Here is a 27,987-nt window from a genome sequence, read left to right as displayed (position 1 = left end):
TAAAATATATATTTCTTGAAACGTATTTATTGCTTATAAAAGTTCTGATATATACGGATATGATTTAATCACAACCAACTGCTATAATGTGGAATGGTTTTTCTGTTCAAGATTTATTCAGCATCAAAATCCTTTATATTTTTCCATTTGAAACGGCTTTTCGGTAGTCATATTCTTTGCTTTTTTTTGTTGCTACCACTGCGCTTTGTTGGTAGTTATTGTTTGCCTCGCTTTGTGCAACTATAAATCGTTTATATATATATTTTTGTTGAGTGCGAGAATTTATCGCTGGAGCTGGATATGAGAAGGGAATCACATAAATACAAATAAATCAAAAGCATTTCGAATGGCAATGACAATAGAAACAATCTTTTCCTTCTGATTTCGAGGAATGGAAAATTGAGAAATATAAATGGTAAGTGTGTGTGCGGTGTGTGTTTGGTGTGTGTGTTTAGTGTAGCTGTAGGCAGGCTGGCTAGAGTGTGTGCTCTGTGTTGCTGTGCGAAAATTGATGTCTTGCCTCATAAAAATAAGGCATCAGAAGAATCGCCCGAATGTGTTTTTGTTGAAAGGCAACATTGTAAATTTTATGACTTTTTTATGCGCTGAAATCTATAAATTATGTAAACTGACACTGACAGCTGTCAACCGAAGGCTCAGCGACAGCTCCGGCTCGCACTCACCAGGCCCATTCCGGGGAGATCCCATTCTCAGACATCGGAGATGTTGATTTGGTGTGTGAAATATAATTAAATCTGGTGGAAATATAGCTTAAAAAATATTTCAATATATTATTTAACTAATGTTTATTACAAAAACATTGATTTCTTATATTAAAAATGTAATAATAACTATTCTGTGAGGAAATAGAAAAGGTTTTAGAGTACAAACCTACCTTTTGCATGCCTACAATTCTTTGAAAATCATTAAATTCTTCACTGAATTAAATGCTAAATAGTTCCGTGTCATTTATATCCTTCTCTGATATTTTTTATATATTTTTTAAGTATTTATAAAGTCTAAATGCTAGCTGATTTGGCATTACTGGCACTCAGCTAACAAGCGGAACGGTTGCAAGTGACACATGTGTCAAATGGTCGATGGGGAGGCGCGACGAAATTTGCTATTCCCAGTTCTTGGGACTTGGCTCCTTCGGCAAAGAGCAATCCTCCCGCCACTTTACACCACCCAAAATCGGAGAGCACTATATAGCACACTCCTTGCACACCACCAGCTCCCAGTCCTCCCAGCCCCACACCCACTCCCACACCCACACCCACACCCAATCCACACCCATCCAGCGGGAACTGATGACTCGAGATGATTAAATGATTGCGAGCAGCAATAAAAAAATTTATGTTTCAAATTATAGCTAATATATATTTTGTCTTCTTATTTGTTTTCTTTTTAAAATGGTTCCTAGGGTTGTAAATAGAGACCAAGCTTTTTATACTCTTTTTAACTTTTATTTTTATAGTTTTGGCAGAGTTAGTTTATATTTAAATGGGTATTTACTTAGATTTAAAACTTTGTTTTTAGATTTTGGTTTGGTTTTAATAGGAATTGTTTTTAAATTGATGGGATAAGTTAAAAAAAAGGATTGTCGAAAGTACAGAAGTCTTAATTCCTTAAAAATGTATCTAAGAGTATGAGATAAAATCTGTAATTTACGTAACTTATATAAATTTGTAAGAGTTACTTTCTGTTTTGTAGAGGGATTTTATTATATTTAAATTCGGAGGTATACTTTTAAATGGTTATATTAAAAATTCCCTTAAAGTAAAGGTATTTATTTTGACTTGCTTTTTCTTTTAAATAAACTTTTTTTGTAGCTATTATTTTGTTGAGAAACGCTTCGGAAAATATTAAGGTAATATAATGAGGAAATATATTAATATTTATTTATATACATATATGTCGTGACCTGGGTAAACCCCAGTCAACAATTAACGCTTTCCGTTCTCTCTCTCTCTCCATTATTTTTTCCGTTAAAGTAAATCAGAAAATTTCCTGCCAATGTGCAATAAATGAGAGGCCATGGCCTTTCACCGGGGAAAGCAGGCGGCACTAACATAACTAACGAAAGAAATTAACCAAAAATAAATTAACTGGAAATCCCCGAAGCCCGAGGCCAAAAAGGGTTTCTGGATTCCATTTGGGGGCCACCCCGGGACCAGGGTGTCATCCGCTCCGCTCCTTGCTTATCCTTGCTGCTCCTGCTGCTGTTGCTTCCGCTGCGATGGAGACGACCAAGTGTACTGTGTGTGTGGTGTGTGTGTGACTTTTGGAATCCCAAATGTCTTTTCAACATGCAATTTTTATTATTGACTGCTGGGTTGTATGTCGACGGTCGTCGTCGACTATGGGGACTGTCTCGGTGTCGTGCCAGCGCTCAGCTTTTCAGTGTTTTCCGCCCGGCGAATCGTGAAAATGTCATTACTGTCAATCAAGTTGGGCAAAAGGTTTTTTCCACCAACAAAACTCCAGTACATTAAAGCCCTTCTGTCCAACCAAGTGACAAATTGAAAAGTTCATTCAAAATGGAAGAGATTCGGTCACGATGGAACCGTACCTTACAAAAATGACAATTAAGGTTTCTGGACTTTGCTTTCGTTTATCTAAAGGATTAGTTGTGTTTTGTGAAATTTTTAGATATTGAAAACGTTGGTAAATAAGATTAAAAGAAGGCAGGGAAATCTTTAAATAATTTCATTGGTAAATTAATATTTTGTATCACTCTTTTCGGCCATATTTTTATGCAGTCTGCAGAGGATATTTATTTGGGGAATGGGTGTTTGGAATTAATTAAGTTAGCTTGTCTTTAAATATATTTCTAATTTTCTTTTCTATATTTCAAAGGTTATAATATATATTATTTGACTTGTTTTAAAATATTTAAGCAGCACAACAAAACCCCTAAAAATAAATTCCCACCGTCAGGTGATTTTGAGGACTTACTCTATGCATATTATTTGAAGGCCTGACAGGGTTATTTCCTGTGCGTGTTATGCGTCAATTCTGATATCCTGACAAATATATATATGTGCTCAGGTATATATATCTACATATAGAATACACACCAGCAAAGGAGCAGGAAAATTGAAAATGTCAGAGGATTCGAAAACTGGCGGAAGAGTGATTGCCGACATGCATCGCCGGCATTGGCGTGCCAAATGTAACGATTTGGGCATTAGGCCGAGCTTGTTGAGTTCCGGAGGCACCGCCACCGATGGACAGTAGCTGATATATCTTTTATTAGGTAGTTCTGTGTCATCGTTAAAATCGCCAGCTATTACTTGATTGTCCTTCATAAGAGCCATAAAGCCGTTGGCGGCCTATGGGCCATTGTAAAATGATTTACTCGCCTGCCACCCCCATGTCCTCGTCCTCGTCCTGGTCTCATTGGAGTCTCTATTCTCATTTTTTTATGGCTCGCTTTTTTTACGGTCCTTTACAGTTTAACGACGCATCGCTGACACACAAACTGGAAAATTAGAGCTTTATTTTTTTTCGGGTATAAAAAAATCTATTCACGATTTTCCCTATGGCAGAATAATGTTACCATTTTATTGTATTTATCCCTGTTGTCCGTTAAGCCGATTCTAGTTTGGTTTTCTTTTTGTTTTTTCTACGCTTCTTGTGGCCTTCTTGATTCCACCATTTAATTTTTGGGCTAGTCCTAGTTTTTATGTTATGACTCTTGGCCATTTATTGGTTTATACTTTTGTTTGGTACTTTTATTATTGATATTATATTTAAGGGTGCTTAGGCTAATTAATAAGGGTGTTTTGTAAATTAAAGGGAGGTCTTGAAAATGCAGAAATTTAAGGAATGTGTAAAATAGAGCGTATTTATTTACCTCAATTTATTTTATTCGAAAATATTTAACTTATTAATTGCTTTAGTATAAAGTGACACTAATTATGTAGGCAAAAGTCAAGTATATAGTTTTCTTTCCCCCTTAAAATTTTCCTACTATTATCCGGCGATAAGGTTGACAGCATTTAGGATCGAAATGAGCTAATAACTTGGTTACTTTATGGATGACAGGATTAGGGGCCAGCACAGGTGGTTACCGGCTTATCGGCACCTAAGGACCGCTGCCGACGGGCCTGAAATATGGAAGCGTGAAGCTGATGACATTGATTAGGGTGAGCGGGTCAGCGGGTCAGCGGGAGCGGTGAAAGTGAGTGAACCCCTAGGAACCTAGAGATGCAGTTGATCCTCCTCCTCCTCCTCCTCCTTCTCCTCCTCTGACCCTCTCAGATCTCTTGCTGTTCCTTACTCGCTCCGTTGGGCATTTTTTTGGCGACTCATTGTTACTTACCGCCCGCACACCTGACTGGGCACGGCTACACTTGGAAAAATTACACTTTCTCTTTATGTAGTGCCCAAATTTATTTAGCAACAGCAGTCACAGTTTATGTCGAAATTAAATTAAATTTTATATCTACAAGGTATGGAAAATGATATTAGTAATTATATACATACATAATATAATTTATATATAATATAGAATTAAATTTATATATATAATTATAAGTTAATTAAAATCGGACGACTATATATATATATATAGGTGCCATAAAATCGATAGTTAAATTCTGAGGAAACTGCAATACGCTCCCTTTCTCCCCCTCTCGGCAGCTCTATCTGGCTAGCTCTAGAGGTGCCTCTTTCTCTCTAACTCTCTCTGCCTTTCTCTAGAGGAATGCATTTCACTCTCGCTCTCCCACACTCTCTATTCTCTTGGCTCGGGGACTATAAATAGAGGCACTTCAGCCGGCGCTGCCCCTTAGTCTGTGCGCGGCCTCCCACCTGTTAACATCGAAGAGTGATAGTGGCAGTGATAGTGATGCCCCTCGACCCCACAAATATCACCTGATCAATGCAATATGTATTTTCACTTATTTTTCAATTAATATCCCTTTTGCCATGGACCTCATTACACAATTTTATTTTTATATGATACAGTAAAACGTATACTCAAAGTAACAGACCAACTTAATTATAACTTATTCACTAATATTGATTTCTTATTCTTAATATAGTTTCAAAACTTATTTTGAATTTGTCCCCAACATTTGCTACATTATTAAACCCTCTCAGGGTATTATAATTTCAGTCAGATGATAATAATTATGATAGTAAATATGATATGATATTTTAAATCGTTGATTTTGTCGAAGAAATTGCCATATAAAAATATCAATAAATATAGATTTTAAGAATGTTACTATTATATCTTGATCATGATTAAGTTTATAATAGTAAAAAAAAAATAGTAAAAAATAAGTTCAAATACGATCCTATAATTGGTTTGCAATCTGCAAGGTTTTAACAAATGCGGTTTCCCGAAGTTAGTTTCCCTTCTTGTTTTCCTCTCAAAAATATCATAAAATACAAGATGTATTTGTAAGATTCGAATAATTTTCCCCTGTGTATCCATCAGATAAATTAGCTATAGTTTTTTCATCTAACCGTTCTCTTTGTCTGATTCTGCTGACCGGCATTCGAGGGTAAACCGCTGCTCTGGGTTCTTCACGAACGTGCCCTATATATATGTATATATATATATATCTATAATATAATGCGGTTCGGGCCAAGTGTGTGCGTGCGAGGGTCTTAGGTTTTGGGCCATGGCTTAGACAGTCTGGCCAGACGTGGCCGACAATCAACGTCGGGCAAAAAAATGTCTTATCATTGTTAGGCGGGTGGCTGAAGTGGAACAAATTAATTTCATTCATTTTAATTATTCGTCTTCTTCAACTTCGACGAAAGGGAACTCTTTTGCTTCTCATTTTCCTGTCTGTCATAGAGGTTGCTATAATTTGAGTGCTATTAAGACCGGGAACTGTTAAGGTCAAGAATCATGGTTTAATTATTTAAATGATTTTGAGTTTGCTATTCTTTCTTCACATTGTTTTCATCAAAGGGAAGGCTGTAAGTCTGTCGGATCATTGTGATTAAAATGGAGTAAAGAATAAATAACAAATAGATTTTATTTTTAGGTTCTTCTTGATTAGATATATGATATATCCATCTACAAACTAAGTAGTGTCCTGAAAATCTCATTTTAGATCAGATATAAGCTTAAACTTAAACCCCTGATGTATCTGCAGCCAAGTAAAAGGCATTAGCAAAAATGTGTAATAAGAATCAAGGCGATAAAGTCCAGGATTACACAATATTTCTACGCAATCCATCCGGTTGGGACCCTAAGTTAACCGTTGACCCCGCGGTGAATCGCGTGTATTTTGGCCGCTTGAAACTTCACACCCAAAGGCACACGATAGCCAGGGGGAATCCCCACACCCATACTCATTCTTATTCCTGTGGTTTCCTGCGGTTTCCTTCGGGCTTTCTTTCTTTTTTGTGTTTTTTGTTTGCTGCTTCCTTGGAGAGAACAACACATGGGCACGCAATGTTTCCGCTGCAACGGCAGTCTAAAGTGTCCAATCAAGTTTTTGAAATGAAACCTAAATAACATGTCATAATAAATAACCTTCAAGCGACCCGTTGGCCCCGCCTGCCTGCCTGCCAGTTGACTCTGACTCTGGCCAAAGAAGAAATCCAAAATCCTGTAATTACAACGTAAATCCAAAATGTCTCAGCGCCGCACAGCCGTTGCACACTCACTCAAACACACTCAAACACACCAGCACACAGAGGGCCAAAAGGAAACTTAATTCATATATCAAAAAGTTTGTCGGACCGAACACTGGACGAGAGTAGCAATTTGCGCGCAAGTAGCCAGCTCCAGGTCCACTCCAAAGACCAAAAAAGACCGGGCCAAGCCCAAGACATAGTCCTGCGCTGAGAAAAATACTAGGAATAATTTCAAATAAGTTAAAAATATAATTTACTAAAATAAAGTGCAGTTAAAAACCCATTAACTCGCTAAATAAATCTGTAGAAATTTCACAAAGTTCTTCATTAATTTACTCATATTCTTTTCAATGTTTAAAATCAAATCCTTCTTGTTTCTTTCACTGTCCTATATATTGTACACACTTTAGAGCAGGTTCAGAGGACTTGGATTCCTTGAGGGGTTGGCTGTGCGGGTGGCCCCAGGATCCGGATTCCAGGAGGAGTAAGGGGATTGAAGCCAAGAAGCAAGGAAAGCCAGCGGAAACAGAGTCCAAGGCGGAGAACATTGCTGCCCCTGCTATCCGCCTGTCGTGTCGAATGAGAAACACAGCAATTATGCAATTTGATAATACTTCATTCTCGGGTAATAAATATTAATTATTTTTTGCGAATGTGATTTCGTGTTTCGTGTCCAACCAACCGACCGACCGACCGACCGACCCACTGGGCGCTAGTTTACGGAGATTTATGGCTCCGCCTGCCCGCAAAATGAAATGAGACAGAGACGATGAGGACGAGGACGAGGACGTCTCCTTTCCTCCCAAAAAAAATCCTGGCTTATTGGAGAATTTCCTTTTGGGCCCCCAAAGATGTACAAGTACTTGTGTTTTCACATGTCCGACATGTGGATTTGCTTAAAGTTTAGTGCCGAACGCCTGCTGACCGCCAACAATAAGTAGCAATTGCTGGACACAAAGAACATGGGTTAGTTTTTGTTTAATAATAGTTTATGGGGTTACTATATAATTTATCTTGAACTAGATTATGTAAAACAAGGAAGGAAGCTATCTTCGGTACACAAAATTCTAGATTAATATATAATGGCTATATATCAAATTTGATGAAGATATGTTGAAAACTGGAAAAGCTATCATTTTTGTTCTTAAAATTTTCCAATCGTTCCTATGGCAGCTATATATATGTATATATATAGTCCACCGATTCCCCATGCTCCGACTTATATACTAGTAAAATACATAGATACTCACAGTTCAGAGCTACTTACTGACCATAGTTAATTACTGATCATAGTTCTATAAATCGTCCGATTGTTCCTATGGCAGCTATATATATGTATATATATAGTCCACCGATTCGCCATGCTCCGAACCATAAACTAGTAAAATTATATACAAGAATACCTACATAGTTTCATTAAAATAGCTTAAAATTGTTCCAAAACAAATCTCGCACATCTGTGCTTATGATTCCCAACAGGTTCTAACATCCCCGGAACGAAGTGACTGCTGCCGGCCAAGTATCAGCAATGTGTTGTGTTACAAAAGTTGCAAGTCATTGTTTACAAGTGTTCAAAGTAAGTAACTGATCATACATACTTACTGGTGATAGATACTTACTGCTCGTAGTTAATTACTGGTCATGAATACTTACAAATCAGTTTTACTTAATGGTCATAGATATTTACTGATCATATTTACTTATTAGTCATAGATACTTACTGTTCAAAGTTACCTGCTGGTCATAGATACTCACAGTTCAGAGTTACTTACTGCCCATTGTTAATTACTGATAATGGTTCTATAAATCGTCCGATTGTTCCTTTGGTAGCTATATATATGTATATATATAGTCCACCGATTCGCCATGCTCCGAACCATAAACTAGTAAAATTATATACAAGAATAACTACATAGTTTCATACAAAATAGCTTGCTCTTAAATTTAACAAATCTCGCACATCTGTGCATATGATTCTCAACAGGTTCTAACATCCCCGGAACGAAGTGACTACCACGGGCCAGGTCTCAGAAATGTTTTGTGTTACAAATGTTGCAAGTCATTGTTTACAAGTGTTCCAAGTAAGTAACTGATCATTCATACTTACTGCTCATAGTTAATTACTGATCATAGCTACTTACTGGTTATAGATATTTACTGATCAGAGTTACTTACTGGTCATAGATACTCACAGTTCAGAGTTACTTACTGCCCAATGTTAATTACTGATCATACCTCTATAAATCGTCCGATTGTTCCTATGGCAGCTATATATATATATATATATATATGTATATATAGTCCACCGATTCGCCATGCTCCAATCTATATAGAAGTAAAATTATATAGAAGAATATCCACATAGTTTCACTCAATTAGCTTAAATTTCTTTCAAAACAAATCTCGCACGTCTGTGCATATGATTCCCAAATGGTTCTAACATCCCCGGAACGAAGTGGCTACCACCTGCCAGGTCTCAGAAATGTGTTGTGTTACAAAAGTTGCAAGTCATTGTTTATTAGTGTTCAAAGTAAGTAACTGATCATACATACTTAGTGGTCATAGATACGTACTGCTCATAGTTACTTACTAGCCATAGATACTTACTGTTCAGAGTTACTTACTGCTCTAGATATTAAAAAATGTTGAAGAAAATCTTAGGTACCTATCATATATGTATGAATTTTATTCACTTTACAAGCATCGATTAAAACATTGCTTTGGTTGCTACTAGTCTCATTTATTACATATTTTCATATATTTATGTCAGACACTTACTTCCTCTTTTTAAGATTAAATTTGGAATGTATAAATTAAAATTTTTTTAAATAAACTTACAGAATTTTCTTACTTTAACCCACCTTAAAGTCACATTTTCTTACCAAAAACCCTGTAAAATACCTATATCTGTGTTTCCTTTATGTCCCAGAATTTGGGTTGAATGAATAGGATTATTCAAAATTCCTTTGGCGCATGACTCCAGCTAATATACACATTAAACGTTAATTAATTTTTTTTTGTTGTGTGCTTACTAGGTTAGTCCCAACCCACCATACACACCACCTATGTATGTATGCCTGGGCTTATAGTCAGGCCATAGTAACCAGTAAGCTTATACACTTTCAGTGCTTCCGAACATAACCCACACTGGGAGGGGGAAGTCCCATTTGTGAGCCGGGAGGAGAAGGGAAGGGAAGGATAGGTACTGCCACAGAGTCCTACCCTGATCCTTGCCAGTGGCTATACTACCAACATTGTCGTTGTCCTTGTCGTCTCTCTCGCAGGTTGGTTGACTTCCAGGCCGTTAGCTTTCATTTCGTTTCGTTCCATCAGAAATCTCTCGTGCATAAGGAACATTTTAATTTTGAAAGGGACTCTCTGACTCTGACTGTGGCTCCTGACTCCTGCTCCTGCTCCTGACTCCTGCTCCTGCCACTGCTCCTGCCACTGCTCCTGCCACTGCTCCTGCTCCTGCTCCTGCTCCTGACTCCTTCTCCCGACTCCTGTGGAAATTGCCATAACATCCACATATCACACTTGCACAGAGACCTCCACTGCCACTCCGTTCTACCTACCCATATAAATAAATAAATAAAAATAACAGAGCTCGGCACAAAACAAAAAACAAAAAAAAAAACAGAAAAGGAATGAAAAAGTTAAATTGAATTGTGTTGGCTCGGAATACTTACTTACTTCGTATTACTTTAGCTACCGCAATGCCAGCCAGACATTGGCCCCATTGCTACCTCTCCCTCGTCCTGTTTATCCTGCACTTGAAGTTAACGCAACTTTTTCGGTTAGTTTTTCTCAAGTCTGTGTTTGTAGGTGCTGCTAGCAACTGTCAAACTTGCTAGATGTAGCTAAATTGCTTCGCCAAAAGACGAAAATTAGGTGCCAGCCGAAAAAAATATGGAGGAAAACTAAGAAAAACTAGCAAGAGCTAAAGGAAGTGCCATGAAGAGTTCATATAAGCGGAGTAATTGAAGGTTGAATATATATACATATATATCTTATGGTATTTGAAATGTATGCTTATATTTTTAAATTCTATAAACCCTTAGCTTGACTTATTACATTGAACCTTGTGCTTTAGTTTTCGTGTTAGCATCTTTACATTGTAATTTCCCACGCACCACATAATCCAAATGGCCAAATTGTCGCCAGTAAATGGTCTACTGTCACGTCACTGGTCTGGCCATATTCTCGTCAAGATGGTTTAGTTTCCCTATTTTTTTTTGGGTGCGGACTCTGTTTCTTATTTTTGATTCTGTTTGCGTTGGGCTGGGCATACTGTAATCAATTTTAATATACCTCTTCGAAGGAGGAGAAATGCTCTGTGTAGTGTTAATAAGCTCATGTTGATATTGGTGGTCACATTGAGCCATACGTTGCCAGTCAGTCAGTCAGTTCTGTCAGTCATTTCGTCAGTTATTCCGTCAGTCATTCAGTCAGTCATTCAGTCACTCTGTTCAGTCATTCATTCTGTCATTTAGCCAAGACATCGCGGTTGCGGTTCGCGGTCGCTGTCTCTGTCTCTGTCTCTGTTCCAGTGTCAGCCATGTACCAATGGTCGTCTTGACAAGTTGTCAGCTCACTGTCAATATGTCTCCTTTCCGTCTCAGTGATGCCAAAAATAAATGGAATTGAGCAGCAAAATAAAGCTAAATAAAGTCAAAATCAGAACATTATACTTATAGTACGAATATATTAAAATAATTCAAGGGAAATCTAATATACTTTAACCCAAGGCCTGACTAGGTCTCACATCAAAAGTAAATATATAGTTTTTGTTTAAAGACAAGTGCAGCAGGCTGCCTAAATCAATTTTCTTCTACATATATCATCTGTAAAGGTTATTACATATTATTATTATTATTAAGCATTCTAGGGTTCTAGAATGTCCCAGTATTCAGTCTTGGTAATTTCTAGTGCACGCTAAAGAAGGATTTTCATTACTCCTGCGTTGTGTGAGCTGTTTCTTTAGGACACATTTAGTAATATTTGATAAATTAAATACAGATATAACCCTCGACATTAAGCTCTTTAGATATGTGATATAATAAAATATCTGTTTACCTATTTATATATATCTATCTATCAATCTATCTATCTATCTATCTATCTATCTATTTATCTATCTATCTATCTATCTATCTATCTTTCTTTATGTCTATATAGCTATCTAACCAACACTATCCACCCCCAACATCCCCCCCACTATATAAAAACCCAATGTAATATACGTACTCTGTCTCTTTGGCTGTGATGTTGATTTTTGTCGTCAAGTGTGCATAATTTTATTCTTTATGTTTTGTTTGAGTTTGATACAAAATGTGTGTATAACCCCGCCATAAGACAACTTGTTTACCCGCACAACTTTACCATTTGTTTGTCCGTCTGTCCGCCATGTGTGTGTGCCATAATAGTTTCGACTTGAAAGTGAATGTAATGAGCTTGAATATATAGTGTGACACATAAAACATATCGCATGGAGCCACTGGAGCGCGGTAATGTGATCTGCTTAGTTTATAACTTCCACTCGACTGATTGCAAATCACAAAATAGGAAAGTCCTGTGAGTCAGAGGGAGGGGAAAAAAGCGGACTTTAAGATATAGATTTCAAGAGATTATTATAGTAGGCTTATTAAATTAGATACTCAGTAATTTATCTTCTCTCAAAACCCTGTTTAAACCCCGCAGGATATATCCTTCTCTAAAAGGAACTGCCATCAGTGGCAGACTTTTCCATTTCCGAAAAACCAAATCATTGTCCAAGTGAGTCAATTTATGTATGCATATTGCAGTCGCAGATGTGCGGCGTAGTTTGGTGGGATAAAGGATAAAGGATGCAGGATATCGAATGCCGGAACTAGAGCGGGTGGCAGAAGGACGAGGAGGAGGAGGATGCGGATTTTGGTCCGCGGGTGGCTATAGTTCGGCGCTTCCTCGACGGCTGCATCATGGCAAGCGGCTCCTAAATCATATGGATATATCATCAATGGCACCATGGTCGCTGGTCGCTGGCACATGCCACATGCAGAGCATCAGCGGCATCTTTGTATGCATGCACAATTGCCACCAAAATGCAGTTGTACACGGAAAGAAATAGGGGTAAATATTCTAAAGTTGAGAAAGAATAACAATTGGGAAAGATTGGGAGTTGAAAAAGAGTGATAGAGCGAGCTAAAAAGGGGTGGATTTGATTTTAAAAGTCTCAGAAATATACACAATATTTTTAGGTATAAGTAAATTATCCCCTGAAATTATTCTCAGTGCTTTGAGCATCCCCCTGCTGCTGCTGCTGCTGCTGCTGCTGCTGCTGGGCAACAACGGCTGGAAATTCTCTCCGCCTGTCGTCCCGGGTACATGAGTGCATGTACATATCGCCTGAAGGGTGTCCCGTTCCAGGGCATCGGTTCCCATTCATATTGAGTGGTTGATTGCCTTAATGAATGCCTCAATGCTGACAAGTTATTTGCGGCCACATTGCCAGGCAGCGTCTGTAAACATCCTGTCATTCCGCTATCCCATATCCCGCTAGCCTGTTATCCTGCTATCCTGCCATCCCGACAGCTGCCTTAGGCACAGGCCCTGACTCAGGCACAGTTGCATTTCCGCATCCTGCCCAAGGCTCCTGCTGTTGCTGCTGCTTTGTTGATTCGCGATCCTTATTCGCCGAAGGATGCGTCGTCACAATTGCAATTGTTGGGGTTTTGCCTAAACTGTAACTGATTGTTCGGTTAGCGTGTGTCAGCAATCAATTAGGAGAATGCAAAACGTGTTATTTGAGTTTATGTTTGGATTTGTACTTAAATTAGTGGGAAATTTGATTTTAGAGACATTTTTAGTATATGAATTAAGATATTCTTAACTTAAAAAAGGTTTCTACGTAATTTGTACAATGAAAATATTGAATATAGTTTAATTATCCCTACCAAAAGTTCTTTAAATCACCTTCAAACTTTTAAAAAATCATAGAACTTGTGTAAAATACCTTCAAAGATCCTTTACTTTTATTGTATTACAATTTCACCCATCTTATTTACATTTTAAAATGCAAAATACAAACATAATGAGCTTAAGAAGACCTCTCCCTGAGTGTGGGCTAAATATAATATGTGCTTGATGCCACTCACTCAAGTTGCCATATTAGATTCCCTTTTTTTTCGTTGGCTCTGGAACCGGGGCCTAATTAGGGCTCCAGGTCATGTCGTCCTGAGTAACCGGAAAGCAGGAATCTCCTAAAACCTAAGGAAGCCCGAGGGCGGACACAATTAGGTCTGAGTCAGAGTCTGAGTCAGAGAGGGGAAAACCCTTACTTAACGTATCCTGCATATAGGGGTATCGGAGGGTCGCCTTCCCTGCTTGTCGAGTGGAAATCAAATTATTTTAATGATACACAAATTGATACTTTGAAACAAAATAACAAACGAAATGAAATTGCTTGAAGCGCTTTCGACTATTTTGTTTTGTTGTATTTTGTATTTTTGTGAAACGAAATAAAAAAGAAAAGCGAGGACCAGGAGTGAAAACGGTTGTCATGGCCCTCCGGTGGGTACTGATGCTGTGCTGTGACCGACCTTAGGGAAAATTCCAAGAAAGATACTCTAGCGTTGTAGAAAATTAAGTGAAAATTGGATTCTTTACATTTTGCTTTTACATTTTTCCATTTTTTCGTTGATTTTTATTTCCACACCCATTCTTTGTAGCTTTACTTGTGGCAAATCGGATGAGTTGGGCGTTGTCTTTAATACCTGAAGCGTGTGCAATTGCTATTATTATGCAAATTTTTTGTTGTTGCTTTCATTGCATGCGTGTATACTGTTTTCCCATTGTTGCTTTTCTTTCTTTTTTTTGTAATTTAAATGAGGGTCGTCCTGGGTGCTCACTGCCAGTCCTGTGCCCATGTCCCTATGTCCTCGGTCAGGGCAATAATGAGAGACAATTGAAATGTCAATAGCATGCAATTGTCTGCAATAACATCCCAGGTAACTGTAACCCGGGTCATCATTATCTTTCGAATGTGTATCGGACCGAGGACTCAGTGAAATGAGGGTTGTCAGAGGTCCTATTAAGGATAATCCAATAAGGCCAATTTCCCTCAGTTGCACTGACAGCGCATTTTTTCTGATACCTATACCAGGTATCATTTTAATGCAAATTCATAAAAGGTTTCTTGGGAAAATGTTGTATGATTTTATGGGGTAAAGCTTTGAATAGACAATCGAATCTTTTTCCAGCTAAAATCGCATACAAGTTCCTGGGAAACAAATTACATTTTCACTAATCAAATAACCCCAAAAACCAGTACAATTTCAATTTAGTTACAAACTTTAACCAAATTCCGGACTATACGAGTCCTTTTTGAGTCCTGCCTCTAATCGAGCAGAGAGGCAAAAGTCAGAAAGTAAAGAATGTGGAAAGGGTTTGGGGCAGGAAGTTTAAGGACTCATGTTCATCAAGGCCTGGGGGCATTAATTACGTATACGCAGCGTTTGCCCAATGCCACCACACAAGCAAATGAATCAGTCAGTGGTGAGTCAATAGGGGCAAAGGAGCAGGAATGGTTAGCAGAGACTGAGTTTCCCTTGGTTAACGTATGCAAATTAGGACTTGATATCTTGTTGACTTTCTGACCGCCCAAAGAACTTTTGATTCGCTTAAGTTGAAGTTTAAGTTTTAGTATAAGTTTTGTAAAAAGATCCCAGACTATGGTTAGTTTCATGGAAAACCCGAATGAAAGACATTCAATCGTAAACAAAAGTTTGTTTTTCAATGGAAAATAAAGTTTTATAAAGGATTTTTAGAGAAGATAAGGGATAATGTCTTAAAGGATGTATTTTGCCTTAAAAGATCAATATCTGCATACATATATTTTTAATTATTTCCAAGCTTTGCTTTTGAGTTGCTCAACTCCCGAATAACTTTCATAATTCGCATATACACAATAAGTTATATATATTTTATGCAAGTATCAACAATCGACAGTCAAGAAACTTGTCGCAAATCACAAAATCAAGCTCAAGTTTTCGGCTGCAAGTTTCAAGCTGCGCCAACGGAAGCGGAAGTCAGTTTCTTATATACATTTTTTTTGATGTAGCAATTGAAATAGAAATGGAGGACAACATCAACAACAACGACAAGGAATGGCCACCGAAATGAGAAAAGTTGGACAAGACTTTGGCGGAAATGTGGCAAGTAAATTGAAGTACCGACTATACAAAAGCCATATATATACCATATTCCCAGTCCCACACCCCCCAAGGTCGCTCTTTAAATCCAAATTGCTGCCTTTTTGTTTGACATAATCGAAGGATGTGGCCAGCAAAGCAGTTGTTGTGTATTTTCTTATTTTCTTATTGCTGTCTTGTCTCTTTGGTTTAGCAGAAATATAAATTCAAGAGGAAATGAAAGCATTTTGTGGAGATACAAGTTTAGTACCGAAAATGTTATACCTTATCCTCATTTATCTATAGATATTAATCATACATAAAACTAGTTTTTCTTGTATTTTAACTAAAATGAATTTCGGGGGGAGAGGAGACTTCCTGTATACACATATAAATCCTCTTTAGAAGACTTTGATCTACCCTTGGTTACTGAACGCTGCATTAAGCGGACATTGAACCATTTGGTTAAAGTCACTCAATTACCAAAGTGTCCAGTCGAGCTTATCAAAGCACCAGGACGATGGCCATGGCCAGGATGTGAAGAGAAAAACGCGCGAAGTCCTTTGGCTTTGTGTGGCTTGTTTTGATTAAATGTCAAAACAATGGCGGGGATGCAGCATAATCAGAGGGCTGCTTGCGTAATTGCCCAATAAACCGGAAGCTGCACAAACGGGCCTTGAAGATGGCCGATGGTCTGATGGCTCCAATACAATCAGTGCCTTATGAATACATTAATCCTGGAAAATGCCAGAGGAAAGGCACGTACTTGGGACAGGAAGTTGATACTTTCTATGAAATATTATCAATATATTGTCTTAGCTTCTTAAATAATTTGTTGTACAGTGTTAGAAGTATATTTAATAACTTTTCTAAGACCTTCAAAATTAAATTTAATTATATTTAAAATAACTATTTAAACCTCAGACTTCTCTTAGCTCTGTGTGTGTCAAGATAACAGGCTATGGAACAACTTTTTAGCAGCAAGGGGAGGAAAATGACTAAGAGGCTGGGCCTTGACTTCAGGGTGGATAATTGTAAGCCCTCCTGCTCCTGCTTTCCCTGCTCACTCTTCGTGCAAAGTAATTTTATAAATAGCTATAAAAAAAGGCGGAAAAGTGACAGTAAAACAGGGAACATTTTTTTGGCAGAAAGAAAAACGAAACTAGAAAGAAAAAGCTATCTTGGGAAAGCCGTAGCTCGTATACCCTTGCAGTTTGCAAAATAATTATAGGATTGAATCCGAAATCTCATATTCGAATATTCGCATTCTTTGAACCGATATTTAAAGATGTTTTTATATGACAATTTTTTCCAAAAAATCAAAGTTTAAATAAGTCATAGCTAAGTTAATTCTTTTCAAGCTTCTACTTGAAATCATAATACCCTGTAAGGGTATAGCAAAAAAGACGCGTACTTTAAATTACTTGGCGTTGCTATTTGGCTATGCAGAACCTGATGACCTCATTAATTTTCAATCTGAGCCAGATTACAGACCCGAGTATGATGAATTTCTTCTTCCATCTATGTAGCCCCCAACCTCATCCTGCTGCCCCGCCTGCTTCTAATTTATGATGATAAATGAGTTTCAATCAAGCGGCAAAAGTGAAGTTGACGCCGGCCGGTTGCCCGCTTTTGACCACTTGGCCAGCATTTTATGTATAAATTTTATACACAATTCGATTTGGGAGTGGTGCGAGGATTTTCATTTGAATATTTATGAATTATTTTTGGGCAGCATTTCTGGATTCCAAGCTAAGCTGACTGATAACCAAATTTCAAAAATCAAGGCTCTCCCTCTTATTGATTCAAATTCGCCTCGGTGCACAGGATATATTTTGCAGCTTTTTATCTTATTTCTTTTATTTTTCACTGTTCACTTTAATTATGAAATTGCTTTCGAAAGGCATTTGCATAATCTGTGCCTGCGAACACAAGCGAATAATCTGCTATTGGTTTTGCCAGAGATCTAATTTATCGGATGGCAAAGTCACCTGCTGCTCCTGCTCCTGCTGCTGATGCTGATGCTGCCCCAGGACTTTGCTTGACACACTTTGGTAGTGGCCAGGTCATTTATTTAAATAATCTGGCTATATTTCAAATTGTCAGGGACAACCGACGTAGCAAAAGGTACGAGAAATAAATGAAATACATTTAAAAACCCTTTTCAGCGGCCTCAGCGTTTTGCAATCAATTTGGCAATGACAATCGAAAAAGGACAATGTCAGAGGCACACATAGGGATACATTTTATATATATTTACTCTTTTTATACCATAATTTATTGCCGGTTTTCCTTGGTAAATCTGTCTGCTGGGGTAATTATTATTATTATCCTTGACCAACCCGGTGCGTATACGTAATAAATTGGAAAGCTTTTCGTAAGGCTTTAAGGTTGCGTCACATAAAATTTGAATTACAAAACTGGTGGCAAGAGGATATTAGCGATATGATCATAGCCATTCTTGGTAATCTTATAGCTGGCAATGCGATTAGCAAAATCAACGGATACTTTCAAAGAACGGTCCCTTATGTACTTGGCATAGATGAAGGCACCCACAAAGGTATCACCTGTTCCCAGTAGATCCACAATCTGCTTGGGCTTGTATGGCGGCGAGTGTGTATACTTCCCATTGAGATCCATAAACGCGGAGCCCTGATCACCCCACATTATGATCACATACGGACGCTTCAGATTCAAACCCCAACGCATTTGCAAACGCTCATCCAGCTGACTGCAGGCATTCTCCATGGACGTCCAGCCAGTCTCCATGGCCAACTGTTTAGAGAAAAAGGCATAATCACAGTAATCCAACATTGGGAACAATATCTCTAGACTGTGATCGAACTCCACGGAAACCAGGATCTTGTCATCCGCCTCCTCCTTGGTGGCATTAAAGGCAGCTATGTCCTTGAGCACTTCAATGTTGGTGTCAAAGAACAAAGCCCTCATATGAATCCAACCATAATTGTTGAGATTCAGTTTCCGGAAATCCTCAATGCTGACATAGGGAAAACCACGATTGCAAATGATCAGGGTTCGTGTATTCATCGATTTGGCCATGATCCCATTGGCGAAAGGCGGATCCAGATCACACATCGGACAGTTTTCCACAATAATACCACGGTTCGTCATATCTTCGATGAGCAATTGAAATATAGGCTGGCTGCTTAGCATGCCAAAGAACTCCACATTGACACCGAGATTCCGGAGGACTGTACAGTTGTTGGAGGCACTGCCGCCACGGTGCCAAGACCCAGAAATGGCCTTCTCATGGACATTCTCCTCCGGAAAGTTGTTAACAACGGAGACACAGTCAATGTTGCTGACGCCCATGCAAAGAACCCTCTTCTTGCCAACGGCCCAGCTCAGTTTGTTGCCATAATCAATCTCGCTCATACTCGCATTAATTTTGCTTTAATTTTTTAAATTTATTTCTTAAAAGCTCGAACGTCTCTGAGTGTCAGAATTTGTTTGGAAATTGATACAAAATTATGACAAGCATTTAAAACTTTCAACATAAAATTAAGTGTAAGGTTAAGATAAGTTCAGAAACAAGATGTCCAAATGGTCTGCCGTCAGTGTGTTGAAGTCCATACTGTGTGTGGGCTGCACGGAAGTGGATTATGTGACCACTGTGGAAAAGGTGGACTTCCAGAGGGATCGTTCTCGCACCCAGGATGGCTATATGGTGCGGGGTGGACGTTCCTCGAATGTGAGCACAGTGCTGCGTCTTCTTGGTGCCAGAGCGGAGCTCTTTGGCGTCCTCTCCAGCAATCCCATGTACAGCATAGTCCTGGATGATCTCGAGAAAAGGGGCATCGATATAAGCCACTGCACCTTTACGGACGAGAGTCCGCCCTTCTCCATAATTGTCCAAGAGCGATTTACACGGCGCTGCACTACGGTCTACTGTGACAAACCCTTTCCCTATGTAACAGCCGAGGACTTTAAGAAGCTGGATCTCAACCAATATGGTTGGGTGCACTTTGAGGGACGCAGTCCAGTCGAAACCTGCGATATGATTCGTTTGGTCCTCGATCACAACAATGAACTCGATGAAACGGACAGAATAGTGGTCTCATTGCAGATCTATAATGCCTTCGATACGATTGTGGATCTCATTGGAATGCCAGATTATGTGATTCTCACCAAATATGTTGCAGAGCTGAAGGGTTGGACATCGCCGCGGGAGTCCTGTGATGGTCTAAACTCGATCCTACGGATGCCGCGGAGCATCAATATCCGACGACCGTGCTTCATCGTACCCTGGAGTAGCCTGGGAGCCGGTTGCATGACCCGTGATGGCAACTACTTTGAGTTGCCCGCCCATAAGCCCAAGAAGATTGTCGATCGGGTGGGGGATAGTGATTGCTTTACAGCCGGCTTCATTTATGCCAATTTTGTGCGTGGAAGGCAACTGGCCCATGCCGTGGACTTTGCCAATGCCGTGGCCAGCTACAAGTTAGCCCATGTTGGTTACGATTGCCTGGGCAGCATGAAAGTGGACGCAGTGAAGCTGAATGTTCACATGGAGCCGGATCAGGGTCCAGGGTCCTCTGACTCTGAGAATGAAAATGAATCCGACCGCATTTGCAGGAAGTATTTGCATAGACCGTTTCAGTTGATGGAGGCAGACGAGGCTTCTATAGTCACCGACGATGACCACCTACCTTCTTAGGTTCCCACTTGTGTGTTTTAAATTATTCAAATTATTTAAAAATATATTTCATTTTCGAAACAAATTATATGGAATTTAGATGGATGATTGGAATGACTTCATCTTATCCCTAGTTGAGGGGCCAAAGTGATGGATGAACTCGTTGAGGGAGCACTTGACATCACCCAGCTGCGATGAGATGAGCTTTAACTGAAGCAATTGCTGGTCCGTGGCCGCCTGAGAAGATGTCACCTCATCATCGGTCTCACTTTCCCCGATTTCCTCCAGCTTAATGTACTTCACGATATGATCATCCAGGGTATCGACCACCATAATCGTATGACCCTGCTGAATGTAATGATGCAGGGCCAGGGCATCGGCTATAATAACATTTTCCTCGGCACTGACCAAGTATCTGCCAAAGATTCCAAACTCTTCCGCTGAAATTTGATTTAAATATAATATATAAAGAAAGTAACTCAAAGATTATACCCACCAGCGGTTAGAATGCGACTTGTTGTCAAGGTTGGAAATACTCGCAGCAACTTCCGTGACTTGTTACTCGACGAAATGAGCACATAATATTGACCATTCTTAATGCTAGACATCTTTGGTGTACTTTTTAGGGATTTCCCAAATAAAACATCCAAATTTTCTACTTCAAAGGAATCGTGACAAGTGTTTTTGAGCTAAACGGAATAAGGTAAACTAAACATTAAAGGCAATGCCATCTTGGTTTTAGCTTTTGTTTATTCTATTTTGCTAGACACGACATAATTTCGTGTTTGGCCGATACAGATGCAATGATTTAGTTGCCACAGACACTGGGAGGGAGAGGGAGGCCATGCCTTAATTCCAGAGAGATGGACCTCAAAGGAAATGGCTAAAGATACATTTATATATATGTATGTATAGTATATTGTGTGTGCCGAGCAAGAACTGTTGCCACAGCATAATTGCCACATGATTAATTCTTGAGTCGAGGCGAAACTTGTCCGGGTCCGAGACCAAGATAAATGCTAATAGATATACATTTATGTAGAAGTTCTGGACGGTCATTTATCATTTCAGACAACAGGCAGGCTAGCAGGCAGGCTGGCAGTCCGGCTGTCCGGCAGGATAGCAACAACAATTACCACGAATATAAGTGACAATTTTCATGCATTTTCCTGGCCACGCGGCGTATGAGCGATGAAGATAATTTTGGTGCGAAGCAGCAAAGATTATCCAGAGATGAGGACAACGACGTTCAGGCAGCATTAAATCGATAAATGTCCAGCAAATGCGACCCAACCAAGAAAAACTTCTGCCTGCATCTGGATGTGGCAACTCCCTCATAAACACATCGAAAACTTGAACTTTTTTTCCATTCGAACTGCTGTGTGTGTCGCCGCCACACGATTATGAGCAAGAATTATGCTTGGCAAGTGTGCAGTTGCCAACTGGAAAGGAGTTTTCGTGCACAGTAGAAAAATTTTAGAAGATATTATTAGGAACTATTTAAGTAATATTCTACTTTCTTTATAAAAAACCCTTATAAATTCCTTCTTAGTACCCCCATAAATTCCATTACAAAACTGCTAATTCAACAATCTTGTATTTAGAAATATTTTTAAAATTCTACATCTCTTCAAGCCTTATGAGAAAAGTCTCAGATTTTAAATTGAAATGCATGCTCTTGCAATTTATTTATTTATCTGGTATTAAAATAATTTTAAAATATTTATTAAAATAATATTTAAAGCCTTAATAAACCCTCTTTGTTTCCCTCAGTGTTTCACCCGCATTCCGGCATCGAGAGGCGGAAGGATCGAGCCGGAGACGCTTCCAACTGACTTCCGGAGGACTCGAATGCAGCTGGCAAAAAAATAAAACGCCAAAGAGCAAACCCCACAGACAGCACACATTTACATGGTGAATAGCGACCGGCATTTATGTAAATTAAAAATTATTTCGGCTGTAAAAATTCAGTGGGAATTGTTTTTGGCAATGTTCTCGGCAAAAAAGAAAAAACCCACAACTAACAAGCGTTCCTATGAAGAGAAAATTCAACTTTGTCTTAAACTGTACTCTGAGATACCCTTTTTCTTCAGTAAAAAGAAGGTACGTAAAATTATTGTAATTTGAAATGAAGTAATAAAGCGGTTTACATATTCTTTGGCTTAAAACATTAATGTTAATAACCTTGAAATTTTAGATAAAATAAACCAAATCTATTATTCTAATTAAACTACTCTCTGTAAGAGAATTAAATAATAACGGAGCAGCAACGAAAATAATAACAGTCATGACAATGGCCGTGGCAATTGGCAAAAACATTTGCTTTTGTTTTTTAACTGCATTGGCTGTTAAGCAGATATAGAAGGGGAATAGTTATTGTTATTATTTGGAGGCACTGTCATATCGAAAGCGAAAATAGTGACAGAAAAATGGCAGACAATGCGACCGGAGATAGGCAAGAATGAGCATTTTGCAGCAGGAAATGTTTGTATTTAAATATTCGATTAAATATGGGAACATTAATTTAAATTTTTAAAGGTTTTGTTTTAAGAAATGTACATCTTTTCTGTTAGTATTTTTAATGCTTGAAAAATGTGTGTAAGGTTTATATAATTTTAAAATAGGTTTAACGATTCTTTAGGCTATCGAGATCAATAAGTATATCCTATAACAGCATATAGACTATATACAACCTCGGCAAAGTTATGCTGCCAATGGAAATACTTCTCCATCGCTGCTTGTTAGCTCCAGCAAATTTTTGAAAATTATTCAATCCAATTTTCATCCAACCCTCCAACCTCTCTCTCTCTCTCTCTCTGTGTGTGTGTGACTGCATTGGTGCATAGATTATGCAGTTGGCTTCAGTTTATGATTGGCAAATCCAATATACGCTGTGCACTTGGCAGCAGATTGGCAGCCCCGCGTCCGCACCGCAGAGACCCAAAAGATGGCCGCCGCCTGGCTGCCACTTTATGCCACTTGCACGCATATTTCGACGGGCTCACACTCACACTACACACACTCATTCACTCACACACACACACACTTGCACTCGCATGGCCCGAAACGCAGACACAAGATGGCGGCGCGCCCATTTCCGGCTGATGGGGCAATAGCGTGATTATCGGCAGACGAGAGACGACGGGGCAGGCCAGGGCAACCGCAGCGACAAAAAATGATTGGGCAAAGAGTCAATCAAAGGGTGAACTCGAATATTAAATACCCAAAAAGAAAATATATAATAATAAATTAAAGGGTGTCTTAATAAATACATTGATAACAAACGAATCATAATATAGCAATATTATTCTTTAGACTATTAAAGACTTATTTTGTTATCTTTACATTTTTTAAATATTAACTTGGATTTCTTTATGACTCTGGCTTAATTAAATTTTTTATGGCACTATATTAGTTAATGAAAATATTTTTTTATTAACAATATTTGTTTGAAACCTGGGTCAAAGTTAAACCTTATTTCCATTTACGGGGTGTGCCAGCAAAGGGACCTCACACACATCCAGTTGGGCAAAGCTGCTGCCACAGCAGTAAGCTGCAAAATAAGCCAAAAATATGCGTTATCAAGCTGGGCCAATAAAAAAAATACACATACCCGTGCTTTTTAGCCAAGCAAACAGCGACGACAGTGGGTCAAAGAGAGTTCAAAGGACAAAAATATAGGAAAATTTGCAGAAGTTTAAGTTTTTAATTTTTGAAGTTTACATTTAAATTTTGTATAGAATTAATTGAAAATCATCCATTATAATTTAATTAAATTTACTTCCTAGGAAATATCAGTCTCTAAACTTCATCATAACGTCTCAAAAATAAAATATAGGGTAACCTTCCTTACCTTCCTTTCTTGTTCTCATTAGTTTTTAATCAGTAAAAACCCCGTTTTATTTATAATATTTTCTATTAAATTCTTTAGTTATAGTACCCACTGTGCCTGTGACGTGCATAAGTGTACCCACTTGCATTTGAATCGCTACTGACGCTGGCCGCCGTCGCAATTTTGCATTACTTTGCATAACCGAGCAAGGGGCCGCCCGCTGTGGTGTGTGTGTGTTGTGTGTGTTCTATGTGGATCCCGATCTCCGGCCTCTGGCATAGCGTTATACGAACGTCTGGCACTGTAGCTAGCAAAATGGCGCCTTTATTTAACCATAAACTGTGCTTTCATGGTCATTATGGAGGCTTCCTAGCTGAATTCCAAACATTATTCTTATTTATCGGTGGCACAGCAGCACACGAGTGCCCCGAAGGAAGAAAGGGGATGATTAACCTTTTCATAAATAAGTTTCTTCGAGGATGATGGGAATTCTTAAAGTTTTTGGGTAACATTTAATTCCTTTTACTAGATTTGTATGGCTTACAAAAAAGGCCAACTAAAATTCAAGTACATAAATGGTAAATGGTATGAAAACATAATCTGTGTACTTTCCCTCATCCATCATTGTTTAGAATCCTGACAGAGTTACCCCCTTTTCATTGTCTTGGTTAACTTTTCTTTATTTTTCTTCCTTTATTTTCTTTGATTTGCAGCGAGTTAAGCGAAATAAGTGATAGGAAAGGAAAACCTTTCTCAGAGGGAGGGAGGCGCTGGGTGTTCGTTCAGATTTAATAAGGTTTCAAGTCCTGTGCGCTAGAATCAATCAACGAAATCGTGGTAGATCCTTTCGCATGTTTCTCTGATTATTACGCTCATTACATAAAAAAACATTTCACTTTACTTCAGTTCACATTGCTTTGTGCAGGAATTTGTTATTATTTTCGTGCTTGGCTGCCTTTTCACAGTTCGTCGACTGAAATGAACTTGAGTACGGGGCGGAGCAGCCACACGTGGGGTAAAAGTCATTGGTTATCCCTTTACCCGCAGTTCTTCACAACATTTTCTCCCCCTTTTAATACCCTGTATTTGTTGATTGAAAAGGTTATATGGGTTTTATTGGAAAATTGCGATCAGTATGAAGTGGTTTTTGATGAGGATTTATCAGCGTTTGAGTTGAGTTTTAAAAATAGTGCGTTTCAAAAGTCCTTTTATAAGTTATTTTATATAAGTACCTATCAAGTTTTCTTGGAAATATTTTACTCTTACTTAAAGTTAAAAGTTTTTTCTTCTATATTCTAAAATAATCAATTTTAAAATGTTTTGCAAGTAGTTATAATTCACATTTATTAGGCATTGTCTTTTAGACCCAGAAAAGTATGCTATGCTTTTGTACACTGGGTACTTCACATTCGGAATCCTTGATTACCACATCCTTTTATTTTGTATTGCTGTTTTTTTTTATGCTGTATATATTTTTTTATCATTCCCGTTCAATCCGCTTGAGTTTCGGTCCGCTGAAAATCTTTTCAAGTCGCTGGGGGCAAACGCGCGAAATTCATTTGTTAACCCGGAAGGGATAGGATGACGTCGACTGTCGCCGATGTCGTTGTCGTTGCCGTTGCCTAATCCACTGCAGGCGCGACCCGAGACCCGAGGCAAAAGGAAACGGGAATTGGGAGCAAGGATATAGAATCCAGGATCCGGGACCCAGGACCCAGGACCTGACAGTGTTTGCTTTCGCGAGAAATGATTGATGAAGGTATCGCCGAAGAGTTGAGCAAAAAAAGTATAACACAACAAAAAAAAAAATCAAAACAAAAAGAAGGCAAGCGGCTGAGCTGGGCTTGGGTTTAAATGCAGTAAAGTAAATTTCTTTCCATAGAACTTTAATGTGTTTTGAATCGTACAGAGATATTATATAAGAAAACATCTTATCTTATATTGTAATTATAAATTCATTTATTTAGACCTTGCTTAACCTCTACTTAAAGATATTGTAAGTATTTTGCTTTCGAATTTTCTTTCTCTGCATTATTTTACCTTGTAATAATTTTCAAAAATTTGGCAAGGGTGAGAAGGATGTCTGGGGCTGTCAGGGCTGAGATACCGGTTGGCTACAATGTCCAAGGAACGGTTACAGCTTGAAGTGTCGATCAGAAATTCACTTTGTCCGCTGCGCAGAACTTAATTTCCTTCATGGGTTTTATGTCCCTGGACCTTTTAACGACCCCATAAAGCGATGCGTTTGCCCATCCTGCCCAGCCTCCTTGTCCTACTCCTATTCCTACTTCTCCTCCTCCTCTGGCCTTGGTCCGACCTCATCCTCCCACACCAATCCTGTCGTCGGCTCACCTGGCTTCGGCTTGGTGTCCACTACCTGCTCGCTGTGTAGAGTGCTTTATTTGGTGTTTTTATGGCTAGTTACTCTTGTTTGATGGTATTAACATAATTTATGTATGAACACGAAACTACTAAGCGCACTAACAAAAGCAACATCTATCTGCCACTCGGACGGCAACGGTAACTAAGGGGAAAGGATCAGAGATGGCCGGGAAATGGGTTCGAAATAAGTACTTAGCAGGGACTATGGCGGATTGGATTTTAATATATTTTAAAGGCTAGCATTAAATATATACAATAAACAAAAACGACTAAAATAATAAAACCCGTCAAAAAAGGTATAAAAACAGACAATTTTCTCCGAAAATCATAGTTTACAAAACTCATAACAAAGCCAAAAAAACATTAATTTCAATTCGGAAAGCTGTTCTATGCTAGTTTTTAGTAGATTAACAAATCTGCATACTCAGTTTTTAAATTAAAAAAATTCAATTTTTTGTCAAATTTTGGCAATTTTAATGATGTAACCCCTTATGAAATTTTCAATTTACGAAAACGTTTGAAAAATTAGTTTTTCGACCGGACATGGCTAGAACGATTGGGCGAATGATGCTGATCAAGAATATATATGGTTTATAGGGTCGGAAATGACTCCTTCACTGTGTTTTAATCTTCTGACTGAAGCTATACTCTGCAAAAAAGGTATAAAAACAGACCATTTCTTTAAATAATATCAGTTTTCCAAACATCATAATTAGGCCAAAATAGCATTAATTTTGATTCGGAAAGCTTTTCTGTGCAAGTTTTTATAGCACTAACAAATCTGCATACTGCGTTTGTTGATGCTGTTATAAGTTTCTGAATAAAATTATAATAACCCGCAAAAAGGTATAAAAACAGACAATTTTCTCTGAAAATCATAGTTTACAAAACTCATAACAAAACTCATAAAAACATTAATTTCAATTCGGAAAGCTGTTCTATGCTAGTTTTTAGTAGATTAACAAATCTGCATACTCAGTTTTTAAATTAAAAAAATTCAATTTCTTGTCAAATTTTGGCAATTTTAATGATGTAACCCCTTATGAAATTTTCAATTTACGAAAACGTTTGAAAAATTAGTTTTTCGACCGGACATGGCTAGAACGATTGGGCAAATGATGCTGATCAAGAATATATATGGTTTATAGGGTCGGAAATGACTCCTTCACTGTGTTTTAATCTTCTGACTGAAGCTATACTCTGCAAAAATGGTATAAAAACAGACCATTTTCTTAAATAATCTCAGTTTTGCAAACATCATAATTAGGCCAAAATAGCATTAATTTTGATTCGGAAAGCTTTTCTGTGCAAGTTTTTATAGCACTAACAAATCTGCA

The 27,987-nt window shown here is 38.4% G+C and overlaps 3 protein-coding genes and 1 long non-coding RNA gene across 4 annotated transcripts in view; 2 read left to right on the top strand and 2 right to left on the bottom strand.

Annotated features, from left to right (window-relative positions):
* Positions 1–27,987, top strand: part of LOC147644912 (uncharacterized) — an 80,620-nt gene that overhangs the window by 34,605 nt on the left and 18,028 nt on the right. Inside the window, exons 2-3 of the long non-coding RNA XR_015272784.1 lie at positions 8,089–8,185; positions 22,210–22,539. This is a non-coding gene — a long non-coding RNA (uncharacterized LOC147644912). The remainder of the gene's footprint in view (positions 1–8,088; positions 8,186–22,209; positions 22,540–27,987) is intronic.
* On the bottom strand, positions 18,014–19,276 carry LOC110181237 (ketohexokinase). Its single transcript, XM_020948942.2, has one exon. The coding sequence runs from the start codon at positions 19,173–19,175 to the stop codon at positions 18,192–18,194; it is 984 nt and encodes a 327-aa protein (XP_020804601.2). The 5' UTR covers positions 19,176–19,276; the 3' UTR covers positions 18,014–18,191.
* LOC110180400 (ketohexokinase) lies at positions 19,193–20,521 on the top strand. The gene has a single exon (XM_086838291.1). The coding sequence runs from the start codon at positions 19,336–19,338 to the stop codon at positions 20,455–20,457; it is 1,122 nt and encodes a 373-aa protein (XP_086694417.1). The 5' UTR covers positions 19,193–19,335; the 3' UTR covers positions 20,458–20,521.
* LOC110181238 (uncharacterized) lies at positions 20,483–21,185 on the bottom strand. The gene is made up of 2 exons (XM_020948943.2): positions 20,933–21,185; positions 20,483–20,876 (listed from the first exon to the last, which is right to left on the bottom strand). The coding sequence occupies exons 1-2, from the start codon at positions 21,042–21,044 to the stop codon at positions 20,533–20,535; spliced, it is 456 nt and encodes a 151-aa protein (XP_020804602.1). The 5' UTR covers positions 21,045–21,185; the 3' UTR covers positions 20,483–20,532.

Source organism: Drosophila serrata, unplaced genomic scaffold (genome assembly GCF_035046125.1).
Source record: "Drosophila serrata isolate PLE 108 unplaced genomic scaffold, ASM3504612v1 contig_66, whole genome shotgun sequence".
Lineage (NCBI taxonomy): Eukaryota > Metazoa > Arthropoda > Insecta > Diptera > Drosophilidae > Drosophila > Drosophila serrata.
The sequence above is the reverse complement of the archived record's forward strand: the minus strand, read 5'-3'. Positions and strand labels throughout refer to the sequence as shown.